At 33.5% G+C, this 26,330-nt stretch overlaps 1 protein-coding gene across 7 annotated transcripts in view; it reads left to right on the top strand.

Moving 5' to 3' along the window:
- The first annotated feature begins 4,542 nt into the window (after positions 1-4,542).
- The window catches only part of LOC140445522 (ATP-binding cassette sub-family C member 4-like), a 152,226-nt gene continuing 130,438 nt past the window's right edge, over positions 4,543-26,330 (top strand). For 3 of the 7 annotated variants that reach the window (XM_072537608.1, XM_072537613.1, XM_072537606.1), the window contains exon 1: positions 4,544-4,767. In XM_072537608.1, the coding sequence (XP_072393709.1) occupies positions 4,694-4,767 (74 nt within the window). In that variant the 5' untranslated portion in view covers positions 4,544-4,693. Of the gene's footprint in view, positions 4,768-11,656; positions 11,785-15,927; positions 16,313-26,330 lie in introns of all 7 variants that reach the window. The other 4 variants (XM_072537609.1, XM_072537610.1, XM_072537612.1 and 1 more) reach the window with 4 other exon arrangements.

The following is a 26,330-nucleotide window of genomic DNA, read 5'->3' as shown; positions in this document are numbered from 1 at the left end:
TAGGATAAGTAAAATTTACCAATTTAAGCAAAAAACGTTAACATACACTCAGATGCAAAAAAACGCAATGGAGAAAATTTTGGTCAAATTCAAATTATTTAAATTTTTTTATTTTTGTCCCTATTTTGATGATTTTTTTTATTTGTGTAAAAATTTATAAATTTTAATTTAGTATAGTGAGTTTTTTAATAAAATTTTGTATTTGACTTATTATAAGGGGTTAATCGAAAGGTGGTTTTTTATCCTAACTGAAACATCTATCTATCTATATAAGGATTTTTACAGCCGTCGCCCCCTTCCTTCTTTCAGTCATCATCTCCAGTATTTTCTGTTCTGCCATTCTCCATCTCTAAGGTCTCGTCTTTCTATGGCCTCCATGATTTTCGGGGTCTACCTCTTTTCCTCCTTCCTATTGGGCTCCAATCCGAAATCTTTGCTATCCACCTTGTATGATCTGTTCTTCTCACATGTCCATACCAAATTAAACGTTTTACTTCGATGTCTTGTTCTACTGCCATTCTTGGTTTTATCTCCTCATTTCTAATGCGATCTTTTTTTGTCACTCTGCAGCTTCTTCTCATGAACTCCATTTCAGTTGCTGTGATTTTGGACCTGTTTCGTTTATTTATTACCCAATTATCTGCTCCATAGGTCATTATACTGCGTACCAAGGTCTTATAAATTCTCTTTTTTGTATTTCTGGTCATCTGTCTATCCCACAGTACGCCGTTCATTTGTTTAATACATGTTCTTGTTTGTGCTAATCTGCTGTTTATCTCTTGCTCGGTGGTTCCATTTTTTGAGAGTATGAATCTTAAATGTTTGAATTTGTTAGTGCCGTTAATTTCCCTATTATCGTCCATTTCCAAGTTTCTCACTGGTTCTTGCTCTGTTGTTAAATATTCTTTTCTAGATTTATTTCCAGTCCATTTTTTTGTGTATTCCTTTTCTAATTTTCGGAGCATATAGCATAGATCTTCTTCATTGAGCCGTTATGACTTGGTCATCTGCAAAGCTTTTTTTCAAACATCCTGTGGCATAATTCTGTCACCGGATTTTCTTAAAACCTTGTATTTCGGTTGCAAACGTGTCTTCTAAGTATTATGTTTTTATTGTATGTGAAGATATCGATTGGTTCATTTTTAGGAGCGAAATAACTTTGCCACCCACAATTTACAACTTTTTCTATTATTACCATTATCTTTTGTATTAATTTGTAATACGACGATGGAGGCTTTGGTGACTGGCTATCCAAGGAATGTCATATCGACATCCCAGAAGTACTGTATTTAAATAATGATTAAAAGCAACGACATGATCTTGGTTTTATTGAACAATGAAACAATAACAAAACATAAAAAAACAGCTTAAGTGTAACTTAACCTAAGTGAGCAAATAACAAAGAAAGACTACTAAAAACTAACTTAATACTTTGTATTGGCTCCCCTAGCATCTATAACTGCCCGTACACGTTGGCTCATGCTGTCTATGAGATAGCGAATATAATCTTGCTAGATGTTTTGCCATTCCTCTTCTAGAGCCAAGCAAAGTTCGTTATTGGGTTGAGATCTGGCGAACACGCTGGCCAGTTCATTTTATTAATAACAAATTTCCTCTAAATATTGCGTGACACGCATTGCAGTGTATATTGAATTGCAGATATATTGAAAAAAGGGTACTACGTGATTCGCTAAAATTTCCTCAATATACCAGTGTGCAGTCAACGAACCCTCAATAAATAACAATTCAGTGTGCGAATCTCGGGATACTCGTGCCCATACCATCATCGAACACTAATGTCTAGAGCCTGACCCACTACTCTGAGCCGCGTAATGTAGGTTGCCTATTATGAATTTGAATCGGGGAAATTACTGACAGACTTACGCATGACGTCCGACATCGGATAATCATTTTTGACTAAAATAGATGTTAATAATTATTTTTCTTTCAAAACGAATTGTCATTACAACAAGCAATTTTAGTTCTATCATATAATGATTTAATGACTCCCTTTTAAACATTTATGTTGTGATTTGATTTATAATTATTTAGATATTATGTTCATATGTGTTGGTTTTTGTATACATGAATCCCATATCCACTATTTTCCTTTGAGATTAAAACATCCAGAAAAGGCAACGATTTATTTTATTTCTTTTCCATTGTAAGTTTTATTGACTCCTCTTTTTTATCTTTTATTTATATTAATCAGAAGTGTGTCCAACAGATCATCTACATATTTCCAACGTATTGTGGGCTTTAAATTTTGATTAGGAATATTTGTTTTGGAATCTTCCGTCAATATATTAGCTAATAATGGATTTAAAGCACAGCCTAAAAATTTTGTTTATAGAAATCATTGTTTAGATGAAAATAAGTGTTGTCAGTAGATAATGTCAACAGTTCCGTTATAGCTGACACATTTAATTTAGTTCTAGTTGTTAATCTATCATTTTGTAATTTGGTCCTAAATTGTTTTCAAAGTTTCATCTAATGGTACATTTATATATAGACTATTTATTTATATAAAAACTTACTTAGAAAATATTACATATTATACAAATTAATGTACCAAATTATATTAACATTTAAAAAATATAGATAATTTTAATGAAATTTGTGATTTTTTTTCTATCTAATCGTTGTTTTATTTAAGTTAAGCATAGCCCCAGCTATACAGATCCCTGTTTATAGTAATAACTTCAGTTTGTTTTTGAATAATACATCTATAAAAAACGTGCTACATATTTGATTCATTCATGCCTTGTAATGTGATTTTTTTGGCTTGCTTAAAAACGTTTTAGAGACCTTTTCTTTGTAATATCAATAAATGAATAATTTCTCCGTTTCGAAATACATTATTCAGCACAGTTATATAAAAATTATTTATTAAATGATGGTTAGTTCCTCGAAAAGCTCTGGCTTTTAATATTTTTTGTTGCGTATATGAACATAAATATATCTAAATTATAAATCAAATCCCAACATAAATGTTAAAAAGGGAGTCATTGAATCATTATATGATAGAACTAAAATTGCCTGTTAAATGACAATCCGTTTTTAGAAGAGAAATAATTCTTATAACATCTATTTGAGTAAAAAATGATTATCCGATGTCGGACGTCATGCATGCGTAAGTCAGTAATTTTCCCGATTCAAATTCATAATAGGCAACCCACATTACGCGGCTCAGAGTAGTGGGTCAGGATCTAGACATTAGTTCATCGAACCCCCTCCATGGCTAACGCGGAGACTGAAAGCGCACTTCGCAAATCTCTCTCCAGTTGTCCAATTCGACGCCATACTCATCTCATCTGATGCGTGAAGACAGTATCTCGACTCATCCGTAAAAATAACATTACCCCGTTGTGCTAAATTCTAATGTAAATGTTCCCTGGAAAATTATAGTCTAGCCACTCTGTGCCGTGGAAGTAATTCGGGCCCAGTTGCTGGTCTGCAACTTTGCAAACCAAATTCATGTAATCTTCGACGAACTGTGAATACACTTACACTATTGCCTCGAACCTCTTGAAGCTAATTTCTTGTTTGTACCACTGTTAAATGACGATCACGCAAAGCGTTGACTCGTATAAAACGATCATCTAAAGCGGTAGTTTTGCGCTTCCTGCCACTTCACGCTTTACGCTTGTTTGTTCCAGTTCGTAAAAAACGTTTCACTATCCTTTGGATGGTAGAGCAATAAGTGTGTAGTACTCTAGCCACATATTCATAATTTCGGCCATCTTCAACCAGAACAACGGCTTTTGCACAATCTTCGACACTAAGAACCATGATCCATCATAGGTGAACCATGTCTCACAAAATGTACGTGTCAATATGACATAATGATAACAGTCACCAAAGCCACATCGTTGGCTTACAAAATAACTCCAAAATAATCAAAATTAAAAAAGTGCAAAAATGTGCATATAATCAAGGCATATTTTGACATGAAACAGAAAATAAAATGCTTAGGAGACATGGTTGCAACCGAAAAATAAGGTTTTAATATAATCTTATTATATTAACACCTTATTTTTCGCAAACGGAATTATTCCACAGGATGTTTAAAAGTTAGGATAATAAACCCACGTTTTAATTAACCCCGTACAATAAGTCAAATATAAAATTTTATCAAAAAAGTGACTATACCAAATTAAAATTTATAAAGTTATATACAGTGTGCTAAAAAATCATTAAAATAGGGCTAAAATAAAAAAATTGAAATACTTTGAATTTGACCAAAATTTTCTCCGTTGCGTTTTTTTTGCATCTGAGTGTATAATGCAATTGTGAAATGAGATAATAATGCATGTTATGACTCACTGCAACTAGTTCTTAAGAAAACACTAATAAGCAGTTAAAAATCAAAAGAAAAAGCAAGTACATCAATTTGGCTGAACTGTTATCAACAAAATTCGTTCGTATGATTGATTTAGTATCGGCAAATAGATCCTGTAGATTCTCAAGAAGCGACGCCTTTGCTCGATAGTTCCAATATTTAACCTAAGACCAAATCGTAATGGATTTGCCCAGAACTAACAATTAGTCTTTAAGCAAACACGTTTATCTTTAACAATAAGTAATAGTCATTCTGAAGATTTTTTGTGCAAACAGTAACTGGACAATGAGAATTGTGGAAATTTCTTATTTATGTTGAGGTGGTTAACGGTGCGCAAGGTTTCTTCATAGAATGGATATAGGCTTTAAGTTAAAACACGAGAATCCAAAAAAACAAGCAGGTCTAGTTAAAAAACTATTCTTTGGGTAAGTTATCCTGCAAGGTTTTTATACAGGTACAGATACTTTGTTTACTATCAAATGAGAGCTAAAAAATGTAGAAATAAATATAAGTAATATTATATTAATATATATATATATATATATATATATATATATATATATATATATATATATAAAAGAAATTGCTCTCAAGGTTACTTTAGATATTCACAAGCATAGACACCTTGAAATATGTCGACAAATTTTTTTTTTTTTTTTTTTTATTTATTTTGCTTCAACCACTTAGGGTTATTAGCATAAGAAAAATACAAAAGTGATAAAGACATACATAGGCATATACAAAATATCAATTACATAATAATGTATACAATATATATTTTAATTATTAATGTATTGTATTAAATTTTATTGAAAAGGTTTATAGTTTTCAAGAATTCTATCAAGTCAGCTACGTATTTAGATTCTCCTAAAAGTTCTTTTATTGTTTTTGGAAAATGATGATAATATAGTCTTTCCACTGAGTATATTGGACACTCAATCAAAATGTGCTTCACTGTCACTTTACATTCACAAACAAAACACACTGGTTCCTCTTCTTTCTTCAACAAGTATTCATGTGTAGTAGAAGTGTGTCCTAATCTGAGACGTGTTAATAGGACTTGATGTTGTCGCTTTGAAGGCCAGGAGTTCCATGGAAGGACGGAAGATATGTCGACAAATTGATTTACCAAAAGTTGACCACCGTTACGTCTTAGATCGTTATATGTTTTTGCTAAGAGCCAACCCTCTCTTTTCTCCCTGAACCAATTTTCCCTACAACTTCTTCTTCTTGTAGGGCCTATCCGTTTCGGATGTTGGCGACCATAATGGCCATCTGTATTTTCCAAACTCCTGCTCTGAAAAGATTTGTGATTGTTGTGTTGAACTACGTACGTAGATTTTCAGCCAGGAAATCCTTCGCCTCTCTTATTTTTGTTTTTTTTTCTACTTTTTCTTGTAAAGTTACTTCCAGCAATCCATATCTTTTGCTATTTCTTATGATGTGACCGAGGTATTCGATTTTGGTTGTTTTTATTGCGGTTAACAACTATTTCCCTTTTTGCATTCTTAATAAAACGTCCTGGTTAGTAACATCTTCGGTATAAGATATCTTCAGGATTCAAAGATAAAGCCATATTTCGAAAGCCTCAATTTTCTTGCAGCTAGCGTCTGTGAGAGTCCACGACTCAACTCCGTACAACAGTATAGGAAAAATATAATATCGTAGTAACCTGATTTTTATCTTCTTCTTCAAGTGCCCTCTCCGCTACGGAGTTTGGCAATCATCATTGCTATTCGTATCTTTGAAGCTGTTGCTCTAAATAATTGGTTAGATGTGCACTGGAACCAGTCTCTTAAATTGCGCAGCCAAGATATACGTCGTCTCCTCACTCTTCGTTTTTATAGGTACTGATAAATACTCTCTTGATTTTTATAGGTACTGATAAAGCAATGCATTTGAATAGCTTAGCCATTTTTTGAAATGCAGATCTTGCTTTCTCTATCTTACATTTTATTTCTAGGGAATGGTCCCAATTTTCATTGACGTTCGTACCAAGGTAGGCGTGTGTTTTTACTCTTTCTATTGATTGACCATTCACACTGATTCTTTCAATTTGCTGTTACTTCTTACAGATTATCATACATTTTGTTTTCCATATGTGAAAGTCCATATCTATGACTCAATTCTGTGACTCTATTAATTAATCCTCCTGGAGAGCTTCATAACCGTCAGCGAATACCACCGTGTAATCGACGTTTCTGATGTTATTAATACATTCTCCGTGAATTCAAATTCCGGCTTCAACATCCCTTACTGCTTCTTGAAAGATTTCCTCAAAGTATATGTTGAACCTTGGGTAAAACCAGGGGTAATAATAGACGGTTGAAGCGTAGCACTGGCCATGTTACCTTCCTTGTATACCGTAGGCCCTAGATATAGCAGACTACCCTGCTATACTCCCAAAGCCGCGACAGCGGTATAAAACGGGAGACTATTATATATGTTGAACAGCAAGGGTGATAGTATAGATCACTGTCGGATCCCATGTTAGATTTTGATACCATCGGATTCTCCTGCCTCTGTAGGATAGACGATGTTTGATTCCAGTAAAGATTGCTAATAATTCTTAGATAACAGGTGTTTATTCCAATATTTGTTAATATCTCCATCAGCTTGTCGTGTTTTACTATATCGAACGCTTTATGGTAATCAATGAAGCATGCATAAATATCGCAATTCACATCTCTACGTCGTTGAAATAGCACTTGTATGTTAAAGAGAGCCTCTCTCGTACCCACTGCGTTTCGAAAACCAAACTGTGTGCGATTGATTTTTTCTTCGCATAGTCCTAAACCTTAATGTTTTTTACTTAAGTTTTTATAATAACTTTTCTATATACATGTATGTTTATCACATGTTCTTTTGTTGTGCTAATTTTGTTAAATTGCAAACTATACCAAGTTTCAATTCATTGATTTATACAACTTTACTCTAAATGTCCAGTTTCGTAAGCTTTTTCATATTTTTAACATCATTGACTGCTACATGTCTTTGTAAGGTAACACACTTTTATTGTAACTTCTCTATGGATGTTTGGTTTCATATTGTTCTTTTTAGATGAACTGATGATGCTTTCTGAGCAGAAAGCGAAACGTCTTCAATGAATAGATGAAGTAGCCACCTTCTTTGTCTTTTATTTCTCCACTTTGACCGAAAAACCCACCACTCTTCGAGTGTACCTTAGTTTATTTTGGATTGACGGTCGTACTCCTTTTCTCGATTTATATATATATATATATATATATATATATATATATATATATATATATATATATATATATATATGTATATGTACACACACACACATATATATATATATATATATATATATATATATATATATATATATATATACAGGGTGTTTCAAAAAGGTATGTCATAAATTAAACCGCGCATTCCGGGGACAAATATAAATTTATTGAATCCAACTTACCATAGTTCAAAATTGTACACAAAAAAAGTTACAGCCCTTTGAAGTTACAAAATAAAAATTGTTTTTTTGCATTATCTCCTAAACTACTTGACACTTTGTAATAAAAATGGACACGTTACTTTCTTGTTCTAAAAGCATTTTTCATACAAATTAAACAACAAAATCTAGGCGCACAGAAAATTTTTAAGGGAGGTGTGCAGCCCTAAATCCCCCCAAACTTTTGAGTACGTTCAAATCAAATGAATTTTGTGGCATCATTAGTTTAACACATTATTTTTAAAATTTTTTTGCCTTCTATCACTTTTTTCAAAAAACAGTTTTTATTGAGTTAGGACCCTTTTCATTAACCTTTAAAACAAGACGTGCAACTAAATAAATGTCTTAAATAAAATGAAATTTAATGAAATAAAATACTTAAATAAAATGAAATGAATTAACAAGTACAAAAAATTTCTATATAAATAATAACGGATTTATTACGGCTGTCGCCGCTTCTCCGCCCCCAATTTCCATCTTTTTCTGTCATATGCAGTTGCCTCCTCTAAGTCTCTTGCCGCCATTGCTTCATCAATATCGTTGCGCCAACTTCTCCGTGGTCGTCCTCTCTTTCTTCTTTCAGGAGGGATCCATTCCAGTACTCTCCTAGGCCATCTGTACTCTGGCATTCTTTTAACATGTCCGAACCAGATTAATTGTTTTCTTTCTATGTCATCATTGATATTTCTCTCCATTTTCATTTCGTTTCTTATTTGTTCGTTTCTAACTCTCTCCAGTTTCGATCTACCGCAGCTTCGTCTCAGATAATCCATTTCTGTCGTCATAAGTTTGTTTTTATTAGCTTTGGTGACGTCCCATACTTCCGAACCGTAAAGTGTAATATTTTGAACTATACTACCGTAAATGTGTTTTTTGGTTTCTCGTCGAATTGTTTTTTGCCAGAGAAGAGAGTTTAAGGCACGGGTCGCTGCTCTGCCCTTGTTTATCCTTTCCCTGATTTCATCTGCGCTATTTCCCTTCTTGTTGAAAATGACCCCCAAATATTTGCAGGATTGCACGCCTTTGATTTTGTCGTCTTCCAAGACTAGGTCACATATTTCATCTGTTCCCACTGAGAGATATTCACATTTTGTCATATTCATGTTTAGACCTGCCACCTCATATTCTTCTTGCAGTTTTCTTACCATATAGCTAAGATCGTAGCTGTCTTCGGCAATTACTACCTGGTCATCCGCAAAGAAAAGTGTATATAGCTTGTTTTCTTCCACCGTTATTCCCATGTTTCCACATTTTTTTACCCATTTCACTAAGGATCTGTCCAAATAGATTTTAAATAAGGTGGGTGACAGACAGCAGCCTTGTCGTAGTCCTTTTGTTGTTTGAAAAGGAGAGGTGATTTCTTGTCCCATTTTAATTCTCGCAAAGTTTTGTTCGTAATATTTTTGAGTGGCGTTAATAAGAATTGGGTTTATTTTCAAGTTACCCATTTCTATCCATAGTTGGGAGATCGGTACACTGTCATATGCTTTTTCCAAATCTATTAAAGCTATATGAGTTTCTCTATTTCTCTGCACTCGTTTTTCCATTGCAATTTTTAATGTGAAGATATTATCCATAGTGGAGCGTCCGGCCCTAAATCCCGCTTGTTCTTCGGGTTGTTTGTCTTTGATATCATTTTCTATCAGGTTTCGTAGTACTTTTGAGTATAGTCGGCCTATAGTAGCAATCACTGCGATCCCTCTATAGTTTTTAGGATCCATCTTTGTGCCTTTCTTGTGTATTGGAGAGATATACGATTGTCTCCATTCTTCTGGAACTTCTTCTCCGTTTAAGCATCTTTCGAATAATTTTCGGATCATCTCAAACAGTTTTGATGATGCATATCTAATCAACTCTGGATGTATTCCGCCTGGGCCTGGAGATTTTTTTAATTTCATTCCCTTAACTGCTTCATTCACTTGTTCTATTGATATTTCGATTCTTCCTTCTACTTCCACTTATTCATTTGTCTGTTTAAACCTTTCTCTTCTCTCTGTTAATAAGTTCTCAAAATGCTCTACCCATGTGTTCTCTGGTATTCTATTTATTATGACTTGGTTTTTTGTCGTTGTTCTCATCGTTTTTATAGTTCTCCAGGCTTCAGAGCTCTTTGTCCCTCCTATATGGTTGTCTAGGTAATGGCATTTTTGTTCCCATGTACTATTTTTCTTTTTAACCACTTCTCGTTTGACTTCTTTATTCAAGTTTTTATATTGTTGTTTTGTACGTTCGTCTCCCTGTTGTAATAACTGTAGATATACTTCCTTCTTTCTTTTTATCCTTTCTTCCACTTCTTTATCCCACCAATATGGTTTATCTACTCTTCGTACCTGTGGCCCTAAGGCTTCTAGCGCTGCGTCTTTCATGCAGTTTTTTATATGTTCGTATTCATCCGTCGTTGATCTGTGTGATTCCTGTAGTTTTTGTGTTAGTCTCCAGGAGTAAAGTAACTGTGTGCTCTCGTTATCGTCAAAAAATTTCTATAACCTCAATAAATATGATATTACAGTAAATATTCAAAATGACGCCCATTTTCTTCAATACACATTCGGTATCGTTTTAATAAGGAAAACCGAATGCGCTGAAAACCATATTTCTCTGACGAAATTGATTTGCAGATTCAATTATTCTAACCCTCAATTTTGTTGTTCGTCCTCTATTGTTACAAAATACACTTTCTCTTTCATAAACCCCCACAAGCAAAAGTCCATGGGGTTAAGTCTGGGTGGCCAAGCAATAGGTGCGTCATGACCCCTTCCAATCCACCGACCAGTATACTGCCTGCAAAGGTATTGCCGGACTTCATTACTGTAATACGTTGGAGAGCTATCTTGTAGAAACCATATATTTTGCCTTATTGCAATATTCACTTCTTCCAAATACTCTTGTAAATCGTTTGCAAAGAACTGCAAATAATTATCACCAATTAAATTGTTGGGAAGAAATACTGAGCCTATTAGATTGTTATTCACAATTCCTGTCCAAACATTAACTTTGAAAGTCCTTTGGTGATGAGTCGTTTTTTGACGTAAGAATTTTCGTCGGCCGAAATGTGCTCGTTGTGATGGTTTGTTGTTCCATTTTTACTGAAGGTAGCCTCGTCGGTAAACTAAATATTTCTAATAAAATTAACATTTCAAGTGTTTTCTATTCCACCAACCTTTTTCTAACAACCAATCGCAAAATCCAATCGTTTTAGGATAATCTTCAACCAATAACTCTTGAACCGTTGTTAAGTGATAGGGTTTAAGCTGCTGATCCTTCAAACGCCTCCAAACCCTTACGTGAGGAACATTTAGTTGAGCAGCTATTACCCTTGTATTCCAGGGACTTGTACCCGTTTCCCGTAAACGATTTTTTACCGATTTTTCCCGTATTTTACTGCATAACGCCTTGCGGCTGCTCCACTATTTCCTTTACATTCACCTACGATATTCCCGATAGTTTATTAAAATTATAATTTAATCTGATCCAACATACCCAAAGTTAAATGCATATCTGCCATTTCCTGAAATGTGTAGGCCATTGTTATATCAAAATTTTTAATATTAATCTTATTCACACAATAAATGACAGCTTCAAATTATTGACTATTATTGATGGAACTGTTTGTAATTATTGTATCCGTAGAAACTAATTGTAATTTTATGGCCAACTAGGAAAAAACTAGTTTTTCAAAAAAGTGATGAGGCAAATTTTTTTAAAAATAATGTGTTAAACTAATGATGCCACAAAATCATCTGATTTGAACGTACTCAAAAGTTTGGGGGGATTTAGACCCCCCTAAAATTTTTCTGTGCGCTTAGATTTTGTTGTTTCTTTTATATGAAAAATGCTTTCAGAACAAGAAAGTAACGTGTCCATTTTTATTACAAAAGGTCAAGTAGTTTAGAAGATAATGCAATAAAACAATGTTTATTGTGTAACTCCAAAAGGCTATAACGTTTTTTGTTTATACGTTTGTACTAAGGTAAGTTGGATTCAATCAATTTATTTTTTCCCCGGAATGTGTGATTTAATTTATGACATACCTTTTTAAAACACTCTGTATATATATATATATATATATATATATATATATATATATATATATATATATATATATATAGTAAACTCTTAAATATTGGGGAAATCTGCAAGAAAGACTCTAATGAGTATCAATTGTTTCGCCGGACGTTTTCGCCAAAGAGAATTAATTTGGCTTCTTCAGGGCTGAAAGAGAATAAATTATAATTAGCTACTATATATTATCTATTAAAACATTATTGATCTTACCGTAACTTAGAATTGTAGAGTTAGAATATTAAAAAAACTTTGCTAGTAACATAGTGGCGTTTTTTGTTACTATGTGCAAAAAAAGTTTTTTTTTAAGGTTTGAAATGTATGGTAGCTTTGAACTTAACACGCAAAGGTATACCCAAGGTTAATCGAAAAACCCAATGTAACTACATTTAAAAGGAGGTAATTCTTTGAATTGTCGGCAATAACTAAATTTTTGATTTTTAGAAAGTTTAAAAGTGAGGTTCTGTTTTAGCCAGAACGCAAGCTCTGACAAATTCAGTAGTTCTTATGAATCTTTATGTCGTTAAGGTTCATTGGTAAAAAACGAATGAAATTAAATCCCAGTATAGGGAAATATTATTTTGATTTTCTTTATTTAATTATATTCTATTGTTCATGCATTATTATATCTTATTGAGATGTATCTAAGAAAAGCAAGGGAAAGTTATCTTTTTTAGTTAATGAAAATTAATTATAAAGGTAGGTTAGTTGTTAATGGATATATCAGTCAAATTAGTTATCTGTGATGTTGTACTGTTCTTGGTATCTGATTTAAGTAAGAAGTGGTATATATCGCTTAGATTCTTAATGTCACTCTTAACATTAATGGAGAAATCGTTAAGGAAAATATAAGACATTTTGATGAACTCTCTTTTAGATTTATTGTTCTCACGGTGGAGAATTGTAGTGTTCGTATAGTCCATGAGATGACCAGTGGAATGGACATGTTTGGCTTATGCACAACGGTCAGGGCGAAGTCACGTGATTTCAATAATTGAGATGTTTGACCGATGTAGGAATTGTTGCAAGAGAGACATGGAGTGTTGTAGACAATGTTACTAAGCCTATCTATGGGAGTCTTATCTTTTATCTTAGAATAAAGATTATTAATTGTTAGGGCTGATCTACAAGCCACATTAAGTTTAATGTTGTTATTATTATTACCAAAGCTATTTTCAACACTTTTCAGAATCCTTGTCAACCCCGGAGTGATATCTCTGAAATATATATATATATATATATATATATATATATATATATATATATATATATATATATATATATATACATATATACATATATAAATATGTATATATATATATATATATATATATATATATATATAAGTATATTATGTAACTCATAAAACTGTTTTATTTTATTTTTTTAAAAGTAGTGTTACGTTTTTTAGAAAAAAAAATGTGTGCGTTGTATAAAAATATTAAGTTTTTCCAACATCAAACTAATATTTTATTGTAAGCGTATTTAAATGTGGATATAGGCTTTTATAGTAGTTTTATAGTTCGGGGTCTCAATCTGCCTACTCCCTTCACTTGTGATGTACCAGTATCTTGTTCTCCAGAAATACGAGAACCGTCAAACGACACTGAGGATTCTTTTTAAACAATATACTGTGACTGAGGTCTCAAGTCTTTAAAATTACATTCTCGCCTCCCCTACTGTTGATGTGTCCCGCAAAGCCAATATAATTCCAAGACAAGCAGGTAGTTGCTTACTTTAAGGGTGGCACTTATTTCCTTGCTAGCCTACGAGTGCGTCTGACTACCATTAAAGTAGTCATTGCTCTTTTGATTATTCGTTCTATCCAAATAAGTCTCGAGTCCAATATACCCCGAGGTACTTTACAAACCAGATTTAATCATATTCTATTCCGAGGAACTAATCGCTCTAAATTCCTACTGCTAAATTTCATGATTTTAGACTTCTGGTAGCTTATCTTGCCTGTGTCCTTTTTCTTAATACATTTATTTATCTTTGGATATTTTTCTATTTTTATTACCTCGAACACAAAATATTCATTTAGCTACGAATTCTCTTGTTTCCTGTGAGCTATTTTGCTCTTTTTCTTTTTCATTTGTATAACTTTTTTTCCTCTTTTCACTAATGTTTATGAAATACTACAAAAGACATAACAAATAGAAAAACAGACAAAAGACAGAAAGATATATTGACACATTACAAATCTTCGTGGTTTTAATTTTAATTTAATTTAGCTGCGATTTTGTGGGCCAATAAAGTTCAAACGTAAATACTGAAGCGTTGATTAAAGTTGTGTAATAAGTTCTTGTTGCGGAAAATTTTAATAAGACGATAAACGGGTGATTATTCTGGAGTGTACATAAATTGTCAAGTAAACTGCTTCATTATTATATTTACTATGAGAATTCATGTAAATATTTAACAACGTATTAAAACTAGGTAACGTAATAATTATGTCAAAGCTTATAAAATTATTTCAATGTAGCATATGTTTTACATTGTGTATTTTGTATTTTTTCGGAATCAACTACAAGAGTTATAAGTAAAATTACATGTTTTTGTCATTTCGACTACCAGCTCATGGCCACTTACTATCTAGTCATATTTTAAAGGTCATCTGATCTCTGTTGATCTGGTCATCTGATATTTGTTGATTTTAAAACACTTGTTATTCCGGCTACTCTATACAGACATGTAACATGCTGGTTCCATTCGCGTCTTCTTCTCTGTCTTCCCCTTGGAACAATTCATGGCATTTTACAGGGATCTTTTTAAGTTGAATACTATGTTTATATGGGAAAAAGCCACAACAGATTGTAATAACTAGTACGTTTTAACTAAAAAAATTGACGTTTCGATTTCCATTTCGCCAAAGACGGCAAGAGACGGTTCCCAATAGGAAGACGATTAGTAGAAAGACCACGAAAACGATGGAACGACAACTTACTAGAGGCACATTGAAAAACAGACAGAGTTATGTCTACATAAGAAGAAGAAGAAGAAGATTTCCACTTCGGAAATCGTTCTTAAAAAAGATTATTAAATAATTTAGTTGAAGGAAGGTATGTATAACTGCCAAGATTGTTGACAAGGTTATGTCATGCCAATAAAATTGGAAGTTGATTCACTTTGGCGCACGGTGTTACAGGCATAGATTAATGAAACGAAAAATATAACATTTACGCAACAAACATATGAGCAAAAGCTGCCAAATATTTCTAGTTAGGACAAATGAGCGGGAGAAGGGACAGGTACATATTCAGTAGTAATATCCCTAGGACATTGATAATAGACGAGATAATTTCATGACAATCGAAAGCTCGTTCCTTGGTAACAGCACGAAGCCGAAGGCTGAGTGCTGTTACCACAAGCAACGAGCTTGAGAAATTTGTCATGAAATTATGAGGCATTCATCAATGTCCGAGGGATATTCGGCGGATAATTTTTCGAAAAAAAAAAATCATAACTCAACATAACGAAACATTTATTTATTAAAAGTACAGTTAGTAAAAGTACAATTATTAAAAGTTAAGTTAACATTAGATTCGTTGCTGTTCTCTACTATAGAAGATCTATTACTACGTAATGCTAATATGCTAATAGTAGGTTGTATTTCTGGGAATTTTTTCTTTGATTAGCGCATTTATACTTTGAACATTCTCATTGCCGAAACGTGACATTTTGAAATTTTTTTGGATGAAGTTGTCAAACTCGATCGTGTTGTCATAGGGATTAAAAATTGCACTGAATGCAATTATCAGTCTAATGTTGACATGATTGGGTGAAATTGTTCCACATGACACAAAATGACGAAATTTGAATGGTTGTTAGAACAGTCGAAAAATTATCAGGACAATTTTGGAATAATAAAATAATGACGATTTAGAGTATTTAATGAATAAATAATTTATTTAAAACAACTAAAAATAGTATGCGTACTTATACGTCCTATTTAAAGTATACAGTACTCGCAAGTTTTGCAGATATTAGTGATATTTTTTTTTTCAGGAGGGGAATGCATTAAATAAATAAATACTTTATTTCCTTTTAGATAAACATAGTTTGTGTAGAATTGGCCAGTGAATTAAGTAAAACAAACAAGTAAACAAACACTGTTTACATTAAAACATAAGTGCAGTTGTCGGTGAGAGTGGGTGCAGTTGTCCACATCTTTAGTTGAGAAGTGACAGCAGATGAAAAAAGAAGAAGACAATGAAGTTAGAAACAGATTTAATTTTTGAGCGTAAAAATAATTTGTGTAATGAGATTTTTGTAAGTTTCTTTTAATAACAATAAAGTCTACTAGTGTATCAGTTTTACACAAGCGAGTTATCAAACCAAACGATTTACCCCAACATTTTTTGGTCCAACGAGACGACTAGTGAGAAAAACCAGTGCAAGCGATTAGAAACACGTGTAAATTAACCTCAACAAAGGTGAGTTTTTCCTTATAATTTCCATTTAATTTTACCGTTACCATACATTTCCTATATTTCGAATTGACTTTTATTTGAGTTGAACTAGTACTAAGATGAATTCCGAAATTAACATATTAATAAGGGAAAGGGGCATATTAAAAGGTCAACTGTCTAGGCAGAGTAAGTTTTTTGAGAATCTTTCGGCGAATTTAGACGATAGAACTGCAAAAGAATTTGAAGTAAGGTTAGACAAAATCGAATGTTTATACGTAGAATTTAATATAAACCAAGAAGCAATAGAATTAACTGAGACGGCAGAATCTGGATTACAAGAGCACGAGGACGAGAGGGAATGCTTTGAAAAATTATACTTGCACTAATAAGTAATATGAAGTCAAAACTGGATAAATTTTATACTAGCAATAGTGCAGTCTCTTCAGGTTATAATTTATGCGATGCTCCGATTCAACAAAATCGCTCAAGAGCTGTCGATTTGCCCGCGATAAAATTGCCAAAATTCAGTGGCAGTTTTCAACAATGGATAGAGTTCAGAGATTCATTTAAAGCCTTAGTTGACGATAATAGTACATTGTCTAATATTCAAAAATTTTATTATTTACGATCATGTTTGAGTGATGAAGCATTAGAGCTTATAGTATCAATTTCAGTTTCCGAGAATAATTATATAATAGCGTGGGATTTGTTTAAAGATTGGTATGATCAAACGAGTTTATTAATCCATAGTCATATAAAAGAATTATTTGAATATCCTGTTATACAAAAAGAAAGTCATGTAAGTTTGAGATCATTTTATGATAGCTTCACTAAAAATTTGCGAGCATTGCAAGTTTTAGGAGAGAATGTAAACATGTGGGATAGGTTATTGATTTATTTGTTTACTAACAAGTTAGATAAATATACTCGTAGAGAATGGGAACTATTTTTGAGGGCGATTTGCCGACAATGATTGATTTTAATAAATTCTTTAAACAAAGATGTGAATTATTAGAGAAGCTTGAAGTTTCAAATGTAGTTCATGATAATACAAAAGAAAAAGTTCAATTTAAAGGTTTTAATAACAAATTCAATAACAATAAAAGGAATGCATTTGTAAGTACTTATCAAGAGGGATCAGGTGCGGTAACTTGTTATTTTTGTAAAGGAAAACATACTATTTTTCGATGTGAAAAGTTTTTATACTTATCCTCAGCTATGTGGTTATCTGAGATTCGTAAATTAAATCTATGTAAGAATTGTTTGAGACCAGGACATGACATTATGAGTTGTAGGCATTCAGGTTGTAAAGCTTGCGGAGGTCGACATAACTGTCTTCTACATGTCGATAGTTCTAGGGATACTAGGGTATCTAGCGATAATACAAGGGAAAATAATAATCATAAACAATCTAGCGATAATTGTAGAACTATTAACAATGACAATCTAACATTACAAACTACATGTGAAAATCATAACAATACACAAGTAGAAAGTAGTCATACTTGTTTTAGCGAGAAAATTATGACATCACAAGTGCTTCTGTCAACAGCCTTGGTCAATATTAAGGACAGCCAAGGCAATGTACATGACTGTAGGGCTCTGTTAGACAATGGATCACAAAGCAACTTTGTAACAAGGAGATTTTGTGAAAAATTAAATATAAGTATGGAGTCGGTTAATTTTAATATAATAGGAGTAGGGCAAGCGGTATCCAAGTTAAATAATCGAGTGAAGCTAAATATATCTTCTTGTACAAGCGATTTCAATTTAATTATTGATTGTTTAGTGTTAGAAAATATTACCTACAAGCTACCTACTACCTCATTTAATAACATTTTAAAAATACCAAAGGATATTAAATTGGCTGACCATACTTACAATCGAGCGAGAGAAATTGATGTGTTAATAAGATCATCTGTATTCTGGGAAATATTACAATTGGACAGGATTCAATTAGAAGATAGCAAAATTGTTCTAGAAGATAGCAAAATATAGAGTACTACAACTGATCGTCCAAGGGAAAATAGACAGCAGAAGGGGTCCAGGGAGGAGAAGACACTCGTGGCTCCAAAACTTGCGGCAATGGTTCGGATTATCATCTGCTGAACTATTCAGATCTGCCGTAAACAAAGTCAGAATAGCCATGTTGATTGCCAACGTTCGGAACGGACAAGGCACATGAAGAAGAAGAAAATTGTTCTACAAGAGACAAAATTAGGATGGATGTCTTGGGCGGCGTGATAAGCTCAACGTCTAGCCAGGTAGAAAAGCATGCTAGCAATTTTTCCAGTGAGTTGAGCCAGGAGCAGGCTATTGATAAAATATTGTTGAAATTATGGGAGATAAAAGATGTTCATTCTAGTGTAAAAACGATTCTTGCTGAAGAAGAGCAATATTGCGAAACTTATTTCAAAAATACATTCAAGCAACCAGCGGACAATAAATTCATTGTATCGATTCCATTTAAGGAAAATTTAACAGATCTAGGTGATTCACGTAAGAGTGCTTTACAAAGATATTTTTCACAAGAAAGTAGGCTCTTAACTCGTTCACTGCCGATCACGCAGCGTTTGCGTGATGCGGCTCATTGCCGAGAGGCCGATCGCGCATAAGCTGCGTGATGCGCATTTCTCTCTTTATTGTTGTCTGTAAGCGTCGGCTCATTTAATAATCAGTCTATCTTGTGTCGGCTTGTAGGCAAGGTGTATACAAATTGTTGTGCGGTCGCGGATTTAAATTTTCACGTAATTTCGATACCATTAAAAAGTTTGAAAATATGGATACTCGTGATTTGCCAGGCCCTTCTGGTGAACAGAAAAGACGAAAAATTACATTTAAAAATCCAAACAAACTAACTGAGGAAGAAATGTTAGCTTATGCGGCGCTTTCAGATTCGGAAGATAGTTTAGACTTAGACAATAATTCTAGTGATGATGAGCTGTATCAAGTAAGTGAAAGTGGAGATAGTAATAATGAAGATGCGTTTGAAAGAGAGAATTTACCAATATTACCTGAGCGTACCGTTCCTGTGGTAAATGATATAATATGGACTGATCCTCCCTTAGTGAATCGGCGGCAGCTTCCCTTTCTAGGAAATCCAAGTTTGAAGAAACAGCCGATAGGAAATAATCCAATAGACTATTTCAACATGCTGGTAGACCATAAATTTTATGATTTGATTGTGGAAGAATCAAATTTGTATGCCGAAGAGATATTTCTTGCTAGTGGTACAGTTCGACCAAGAATATCGGAGTGGAAGACGCTTACCGCAGAAGAATTGCGTGTTTTTCTTGGACTAATTCTGCATATGGGTACCATAAGAACTAATCGTATACAGGATTATTGGAGAAAACATCGACTATTTAATTTGAAATGTTTTTCGGAATATATGGGCCGAAATCGTTTCATGCTGATTCTGAGATGCATGCACTTCGCAAGGAATCCTGCGGTGGGAAACGTTCATTCAATAGATAGATTATATAAAATCAGACCCATTATTGACTATTTTAATGAAAAAATGATGGAGGTAAGTTTCCTCTTTTTTACCAGTAGACAAATATTCTATATATTGTATCTTTCAGGTCTACTCTCCATGTAAGGAGCTATTAATTGATGAGTCTATGTTATCATGGAAAGGTCGTTTGAGTTTTCGCCAGTACTTGCCTGGCAAAAGACATAAATATGGAATTAAATTTTATGTCTTGGCAGAACCAAATGGGCTTACTATGAAGCTTATGATTTATGCAGGTGCTAATGATGTGACGAGTGGTGTTGGTCATGCTGCTACTGTCGTTTTACAATTAATGCATGACCATTTGGATAAGGGGCATTCGTTGTTCCTAGACAATTTTTATAATAGTCATTCTCTGGCATCAACTCTGCTTCAAAGAAAAACTTTTTGTACAGGAACTCTTCGAATGAACCGGAAAGGAAACTGTGTTGATGTTATGAAAAAAAAAGTGCGTAGGGGTGAAGTAGTAGAAAAATGCGATGAAGTAAATGGCATCGTTATGGGCAAATCGCGCGATAAGCGGGACGTGACATTTATAAGCACAGAATTTAGCAGTACTTTTGTGGAAGTGACAAGGAAACGAGGTGAGGTGGTATCAAAACCACAAGCAATTGTGGAATATAATAAGTATATGTCGGGAGTAGATCGTAAAGACCAAATGCTCTCATATAATTCGTGTGATCGAAAAACTTTGCGTTGGTATAAAAAATCCGGCATACACGTGTTACAAATACTTTTGTTAAATTCGTGGTTTTTATATAATAAGTATTCGGGCAACAGGATCAGTTTTTATGAATTTCGAATAAATATTATTGATATTTTATTGCCAAAACCGAGTGCAATAATTCCACAACCAGCAAGTGCCCCTGTTCACCTTCCATCAGAACTTCCTAAATCTGATGGAAAGGTTCAACGTAAAGATTGTAGGATTTGCAGAAACATAAGCAAAATTAGAAAGATGACTAAATATTGCTGCAATATTTGTAATGGCAATCCAGGGCTGTGTTTGGAGCCGTGTTTTAAAATTTGGCATGAACAGTAGATGAGCGAAATTATTTCTTTTTTATTTACACATAAAACATTTGCAATTTGTTATTATGAAGCAAATCTTTGGATTATAAGCATAAAATTTTAATTTTGTTATGATTCTATTGATGATTCTATAGAGCAATCATGTTCTTTTTTTGGAAAAATATATATTTTTTTATATAATGATAATACTTTGTTCAATTTTATTTTTATTCACGAAAAAAAATTATTTATTATCACACAACATGTGCGTGATCGGCCGCTACGATTTCATACAACTTACCAGGCCGATCACGCACCATATGCGTGTCAGCTATTTTGGCAGCCACGTTTTCCAATTCATGTTAAGAATCGATAATCTGATATTTGTATACCAGAATAACCTGATTTGGATGCATATAAGCCAATCGGCTCCTAACAGATGATCACAAACTAAAGGCGGCAGCGAACGTGTTAAAAAATCCCGAGCTAAAACGCGATTATGATATGTTTATGCAAGAGTACTTACAATCGGGACATATGAGTGCGATTGATGAAGGAGTGCAACAATTATCTTACTATATGCCTCATCATGCAGTTGTTCGTGAAACAAGTAAAACTACACGTGTTCGAGTAGTATTTGATGCTTCAATGAAATCGGAATCCGGTCTGTCTCTTAATGAGGTACAATGTGTAGGACCGACCTTGCAAGATGATCTTTTTTCAATAGTTCTCCGGTTTCGAAAGTATCAATTTGTTATGACTGCAGACATATCAAAGATGTATCGAATGATTCAAGTATCTCCCGAACAACGTAAACTACAGAGAATATTTTGGAGACAAAACGCAGCCGATGACTTAAAATGTTATCAGCTGAACACAGTGACGTACGGTACGGCTTCAGCTCCTCTTATTTAGCTGTACGCTGTCTAACAAAATTAGCACGTGAACATGAAAAGGGTAATCCTAAAGCGAGTGAATCGATAAAAAGATATATGGATCATTATCTAGAAGGAGCAGATAGTGAGCATGAATTACTGACTTTACAAGCACAAGTGACATCCATTTTAGCGAGTGCAGGATTTCAACTCAGAAAATGGCTATGTAACAAAAGACGATTATTGACAAAATTCCAATTAGATACAAGCTTGGAATCAAGTTTCTTAAATTTAAACAATGGAGAGACGAACAAGACATTAGGGATATTATGGGACTCTGAATCTGATTCTATAAAATATTCCTTGCCAGTATTTCACGAAATGCGTTATATTGTCGTCTATTTCGCAGATTTTTGACCCTCTAGGTCTACTCAGTCCTATTGTAATAGTTTTGAAATTATTAATGCAATCACTATGGCAAGGGCGGTTCGATTGGGATGACAATCTTCCCGAAGAGATAGTTAATGTATGGTTGAATTTCAAGGACGACTTAATGAAGATTACTTATCTTACCATACCCAGAATGGTCACAGTATCTACGTATGTATCTACGGAATTGCATGGATTTGGCGATGCTAGCCAAAAGGCTTATGGTTGTTGTATATGGTGTAAAGTTCAATCAGGCCAATATATATCCAAACTTTTATGTTCAAAATCCAGAGTAGCACCAGTTAAAACGTTATTAACTATGCCGCGATTTGAGCTATGGGCTTCGTTGCTATTAGCACAGCTGGCACAGAGAACAATAAAGGATTAACAAATTAAGTTTGATAAGTGCTATTTTCATTCGGATTCACAGATAGCATTATCATGGATAAAAGGTCCAGCTAGTAAGTGGAAATTATTTGTAGCAAATCGTGTAAATGAAATTCAACAACTAACAGATGTGAGTGATTGGTATTATGTAGCGACTGGTCAAAATCCCGCGGATCTCGTCTCTAGGGGTATGAGCGTTGGTGAGATACTTATGTCAAATTTGTGGTGTAATGGTCCTAGTTGGCTAACTACAAATGATCTAAAAGAATTTATATCTAGTAAAATCCTAAATTTTTAAGGCTTACCAGAGCAAAAGGCTACTGCTCATCACTCAATATTAATTGATAATTTTAATTTGTGGACACGTTTTTCAAATTTGAATAAACTTATTCGAGTAACAGCGTATATTGCGAGATTTATGTTCAATTGTCAATTAAGGCTTAAGGTGAAAGATTTATGCGATAAGGAAAAAAGAGTGGGCTTATTTACTAGTAATGAATTAAAAGACGCACTCGATATATTAGTAACCTTGGCACAAAAGGAGTCTTTTCCTGAAGACTTTCAAAGATTAAGTAAGGGTTTAAGATTGAAACGCAATAGTACCTTATTATCTTTGAACCCATTTTTAGAGAATGGTATTATTCGAGTGGGTGGCCGGTTGCGGAAGTCAACCTAAGAATACGATAAAAAATATCCAAGAATTTTGTCACCTAAACATGTACTAACACGTTTAATTTTAAAATCTGAGCATCAACGATTGATCCATTGTGGGCCAACTATGTTGCAAGGGAATTGTCAGGAGCAGTATCTCATGCATTAGAGCAAAACATATACCTGGTAATTACATTATGGGAGAATTACCAGCTACACGAATAACACAATATTTACCTTTCATTAATATAGGAACGGATTTCGCTGGTCCGTTTTTGTTAAATGATCGATTGACTAGAAGTTCTAAATTAATAAAAAGCTATGTATGTATATTTGTATGTTTGTCGACAATGGCTGTGCACCTAGAGGTTACATCTGATTTAACCACTGCTTGTTTTCTAGTAGCTTTTAGACGATTTGTGAGCAGACGTGGAAAACCAAGTAAGGTTTATTCAGATAATGGAAAAACATATGTAGGTGCAAAAAAGGAACTACAAAGTCTTAATAACTTTCTTAAATTAATTACTATTAAAATGCCATAAAAAATAGCTTCAGAACAACTTTCTTAAAAATCAAGCGATATCGAAAGAATTCAATGGTTACTATACCGAGCAAGGAATAGATTGGCATTTCATACCTTCCAGAGCGCCAAATTTCAGAGGGATCTGGGAAGCCGGGGTTAAGAGTTTTAAATTTCATTTTAAGAGGGTTGTGGGAGAAGCACATTTAAATCTAGAAGAATTTCACACAGTACTGGTTCAAGTAGAATCAATTCTTAATTCACGTCCTTTATGCCCTATAACATCTTCTTCTGATCAGTTAAATCCTTTAACTCCCGCTCACCTTCTTCTGGGAAGAAGTTTAGTTTCGCTGCCAGACAGAGATGTCAGTCAGATACCAGAAAATCGTCTCAAGCGTTTCGAGGATTACAAAAAATTCTCCAGCATTTTTGGAGAAGATGGAAGAGAGAATATCTTGCTGAACTACAAATCAGAAGCAAGTGGAAACAACATTCCGAGAGAACCATCCAACCAAGGACCCTTAAGCTAGCGGGGACACATGAGCGGAATCCAATTTAACCTACGTAATATTTTTTCACCCATTTTTCACTAATTTATTACCACCCTAATAATTTTTCACCACCAAACCAACCTTAAGGGGAGCGATTCTGCTGGCTTAGATTCAAGCTAGCAGAATTCAAAAAAGAAACTTTTTGTTGATGGCATATTTTTTCACCCATTTTTCACTAATTTATTACCACCCTAATAATTTTTCACCACCAAACCACCCTTAATGGGAGCGATTCTGCTGGCTTAAGGTTCAAGCTAGCAGAATAATAAAATAAAAAATCTTTTTGTTGATGGCATATTTTTTCACCAATTTTTCACTAATTTATTACCACCCTAATAATTTTTCACCACCAAACCAACCTTAAGGGGAGCGATTCTGCTGGCTTAAGGTTCAAGCTAGCAGAATTCAAAAAAAAAACTTTTTGTTGATGGCATATTTTTTCACCCATTTTTCACTAATTTATTACCACCCTAATAATTTTTCACCACCAAACCAACCTTAAGGGGAGCGATTCTGCTGGCTTAGATTCAAGCTAGCAGAATTCAAAAAAGAAACTTTTTGTTGATGGCATATTTTTTCACCCATTTTTCACTAATTTATTACCACCCTAATAATTTTTCACCACCAAACCACCCTTAATGGGAGCGATTCTGCTGGCTTAAGGTTCAAGCTAGCAGAATAATAAAATAAAAAATCTTTTTGTTGATGGCATATTTTTTCACCAATTTTTCACTAATTTATTACCACCCTAATAATTTTTCACCACCAAACCAACCTTAAGGGGAGCGATTCTGCTGGCTTAAGGTTCAAGCTAGCAGAATTCAAAAAAAAAACTTTTTGTTGATGGCATATTTTTTTACCAATTTTTCACTAATTTATTACCACCCTAATAATTTTTCACCACCAAACCCCCCTTAATGGGAGCGATTCTGCTGGCTTAAGGTTCAAGCTAGCAGAATTAAAAAAAAAACTTTTTGTTGATGACATATTTTTTCACCCATTTTGCACTAATTTATTACCACACTAATAATTTTTCACCACCAAACCACCCTTAATGGGAGCGGTTCTTCTGGCTTAAGGTTCAAGATGGCAGAATTCAAAAAAAAAACTTTTTGTTGATGGCATATTTTTTTACCCATTTTTCACTAATTTATTACCACCCTAATATTGTTTCACCATTTAACCACCCTTAAGGGGAGCCATTCTGCTGGCTTGCGGTTCAAGCTAGCAGAATTAAAAAAACATATTTATAATATACCACAGTGTTTTGCTAGGTTTTTACGAATTTATTACCATCCTAGTAATTTTCAGCCCTTAACTACCCCTTGTGAAAAGTCAATAAATGTGTTAGATTAAAATTTAAGGAGAATTTTTTTTTCAAATTTACTGTCCACTACTTATAACTGAAATAAAAAAGTGTTTTATTAAGTTTATACTAAACTTTGACCATCCTGATAATTTTGCTCCCATAAACCTATTCGAAAACTTTCCTACTAGCTGAATATTTGAACCAGCAAAATAAGAAAAAAAACGTATTTTTGAAATACCTCAGTATTCTGCTAAGTTTTTACTAATTTATTACCACCCTAGTAATTTTTCACACCTAAACTACCCCTTGTGATAAGTCAATAATTCTGTTAGGTTAAAATTTAACGTGAAAAAAATCTTTTTTTACAATTTCACTATCCTCTACTTATAACTGACATAAAAAAGTATTTTTACCCTGATAAGTTTCCATCTCTAAACCAATCTTATTTGGAAACGTTCCTGCTAGCTTAATATTCGAGCCAGCGTAATTAAAAAAAATTATTTATGATATACCACAGTGTTTTGCTAAGTTTTTACGAATTTATTACCAACTTAGTAATTTTTTATCCCTCGACTAGCCCTTAGTGGAAGTCAATAGTTCTGCTATGTTTAAATTAAAGGTGAAAAAGTTTTGTTTTATAATTTTACTAAATACTATTTATAAGTAAAATAAGAAACTCTCTGGTTAGTTTTTACTAAATGTTAACCAACTTCACCAATTCCACCATCTACACATTTACGCTGGTTGAATGCAAAGCAAATCTTTTCGGAAATATGAGATACTACAGTATTATGC

This window comes from Diabrotica undecimpunctata, chromosome 7 (genome assembly GCF_040954645.1).
Source record: "Diabrotica undecimpunctata isolate CICGRU chromosome 7, icDiaUnde3, whole genome shotgun sequence".
NCBI classification, from domain to species: Eukaryota; Metazoa; Arthropoda; class Insecta; order Coleoptera; family Chrysomelidae; genus Diabrotica; species Diabrotica undecimpunctata.
The sequence above is the reverse complement of the archived record's forward strand: the minus strand, read 5'-3'. Positions and strand labels throughout refer to the sequence as shown.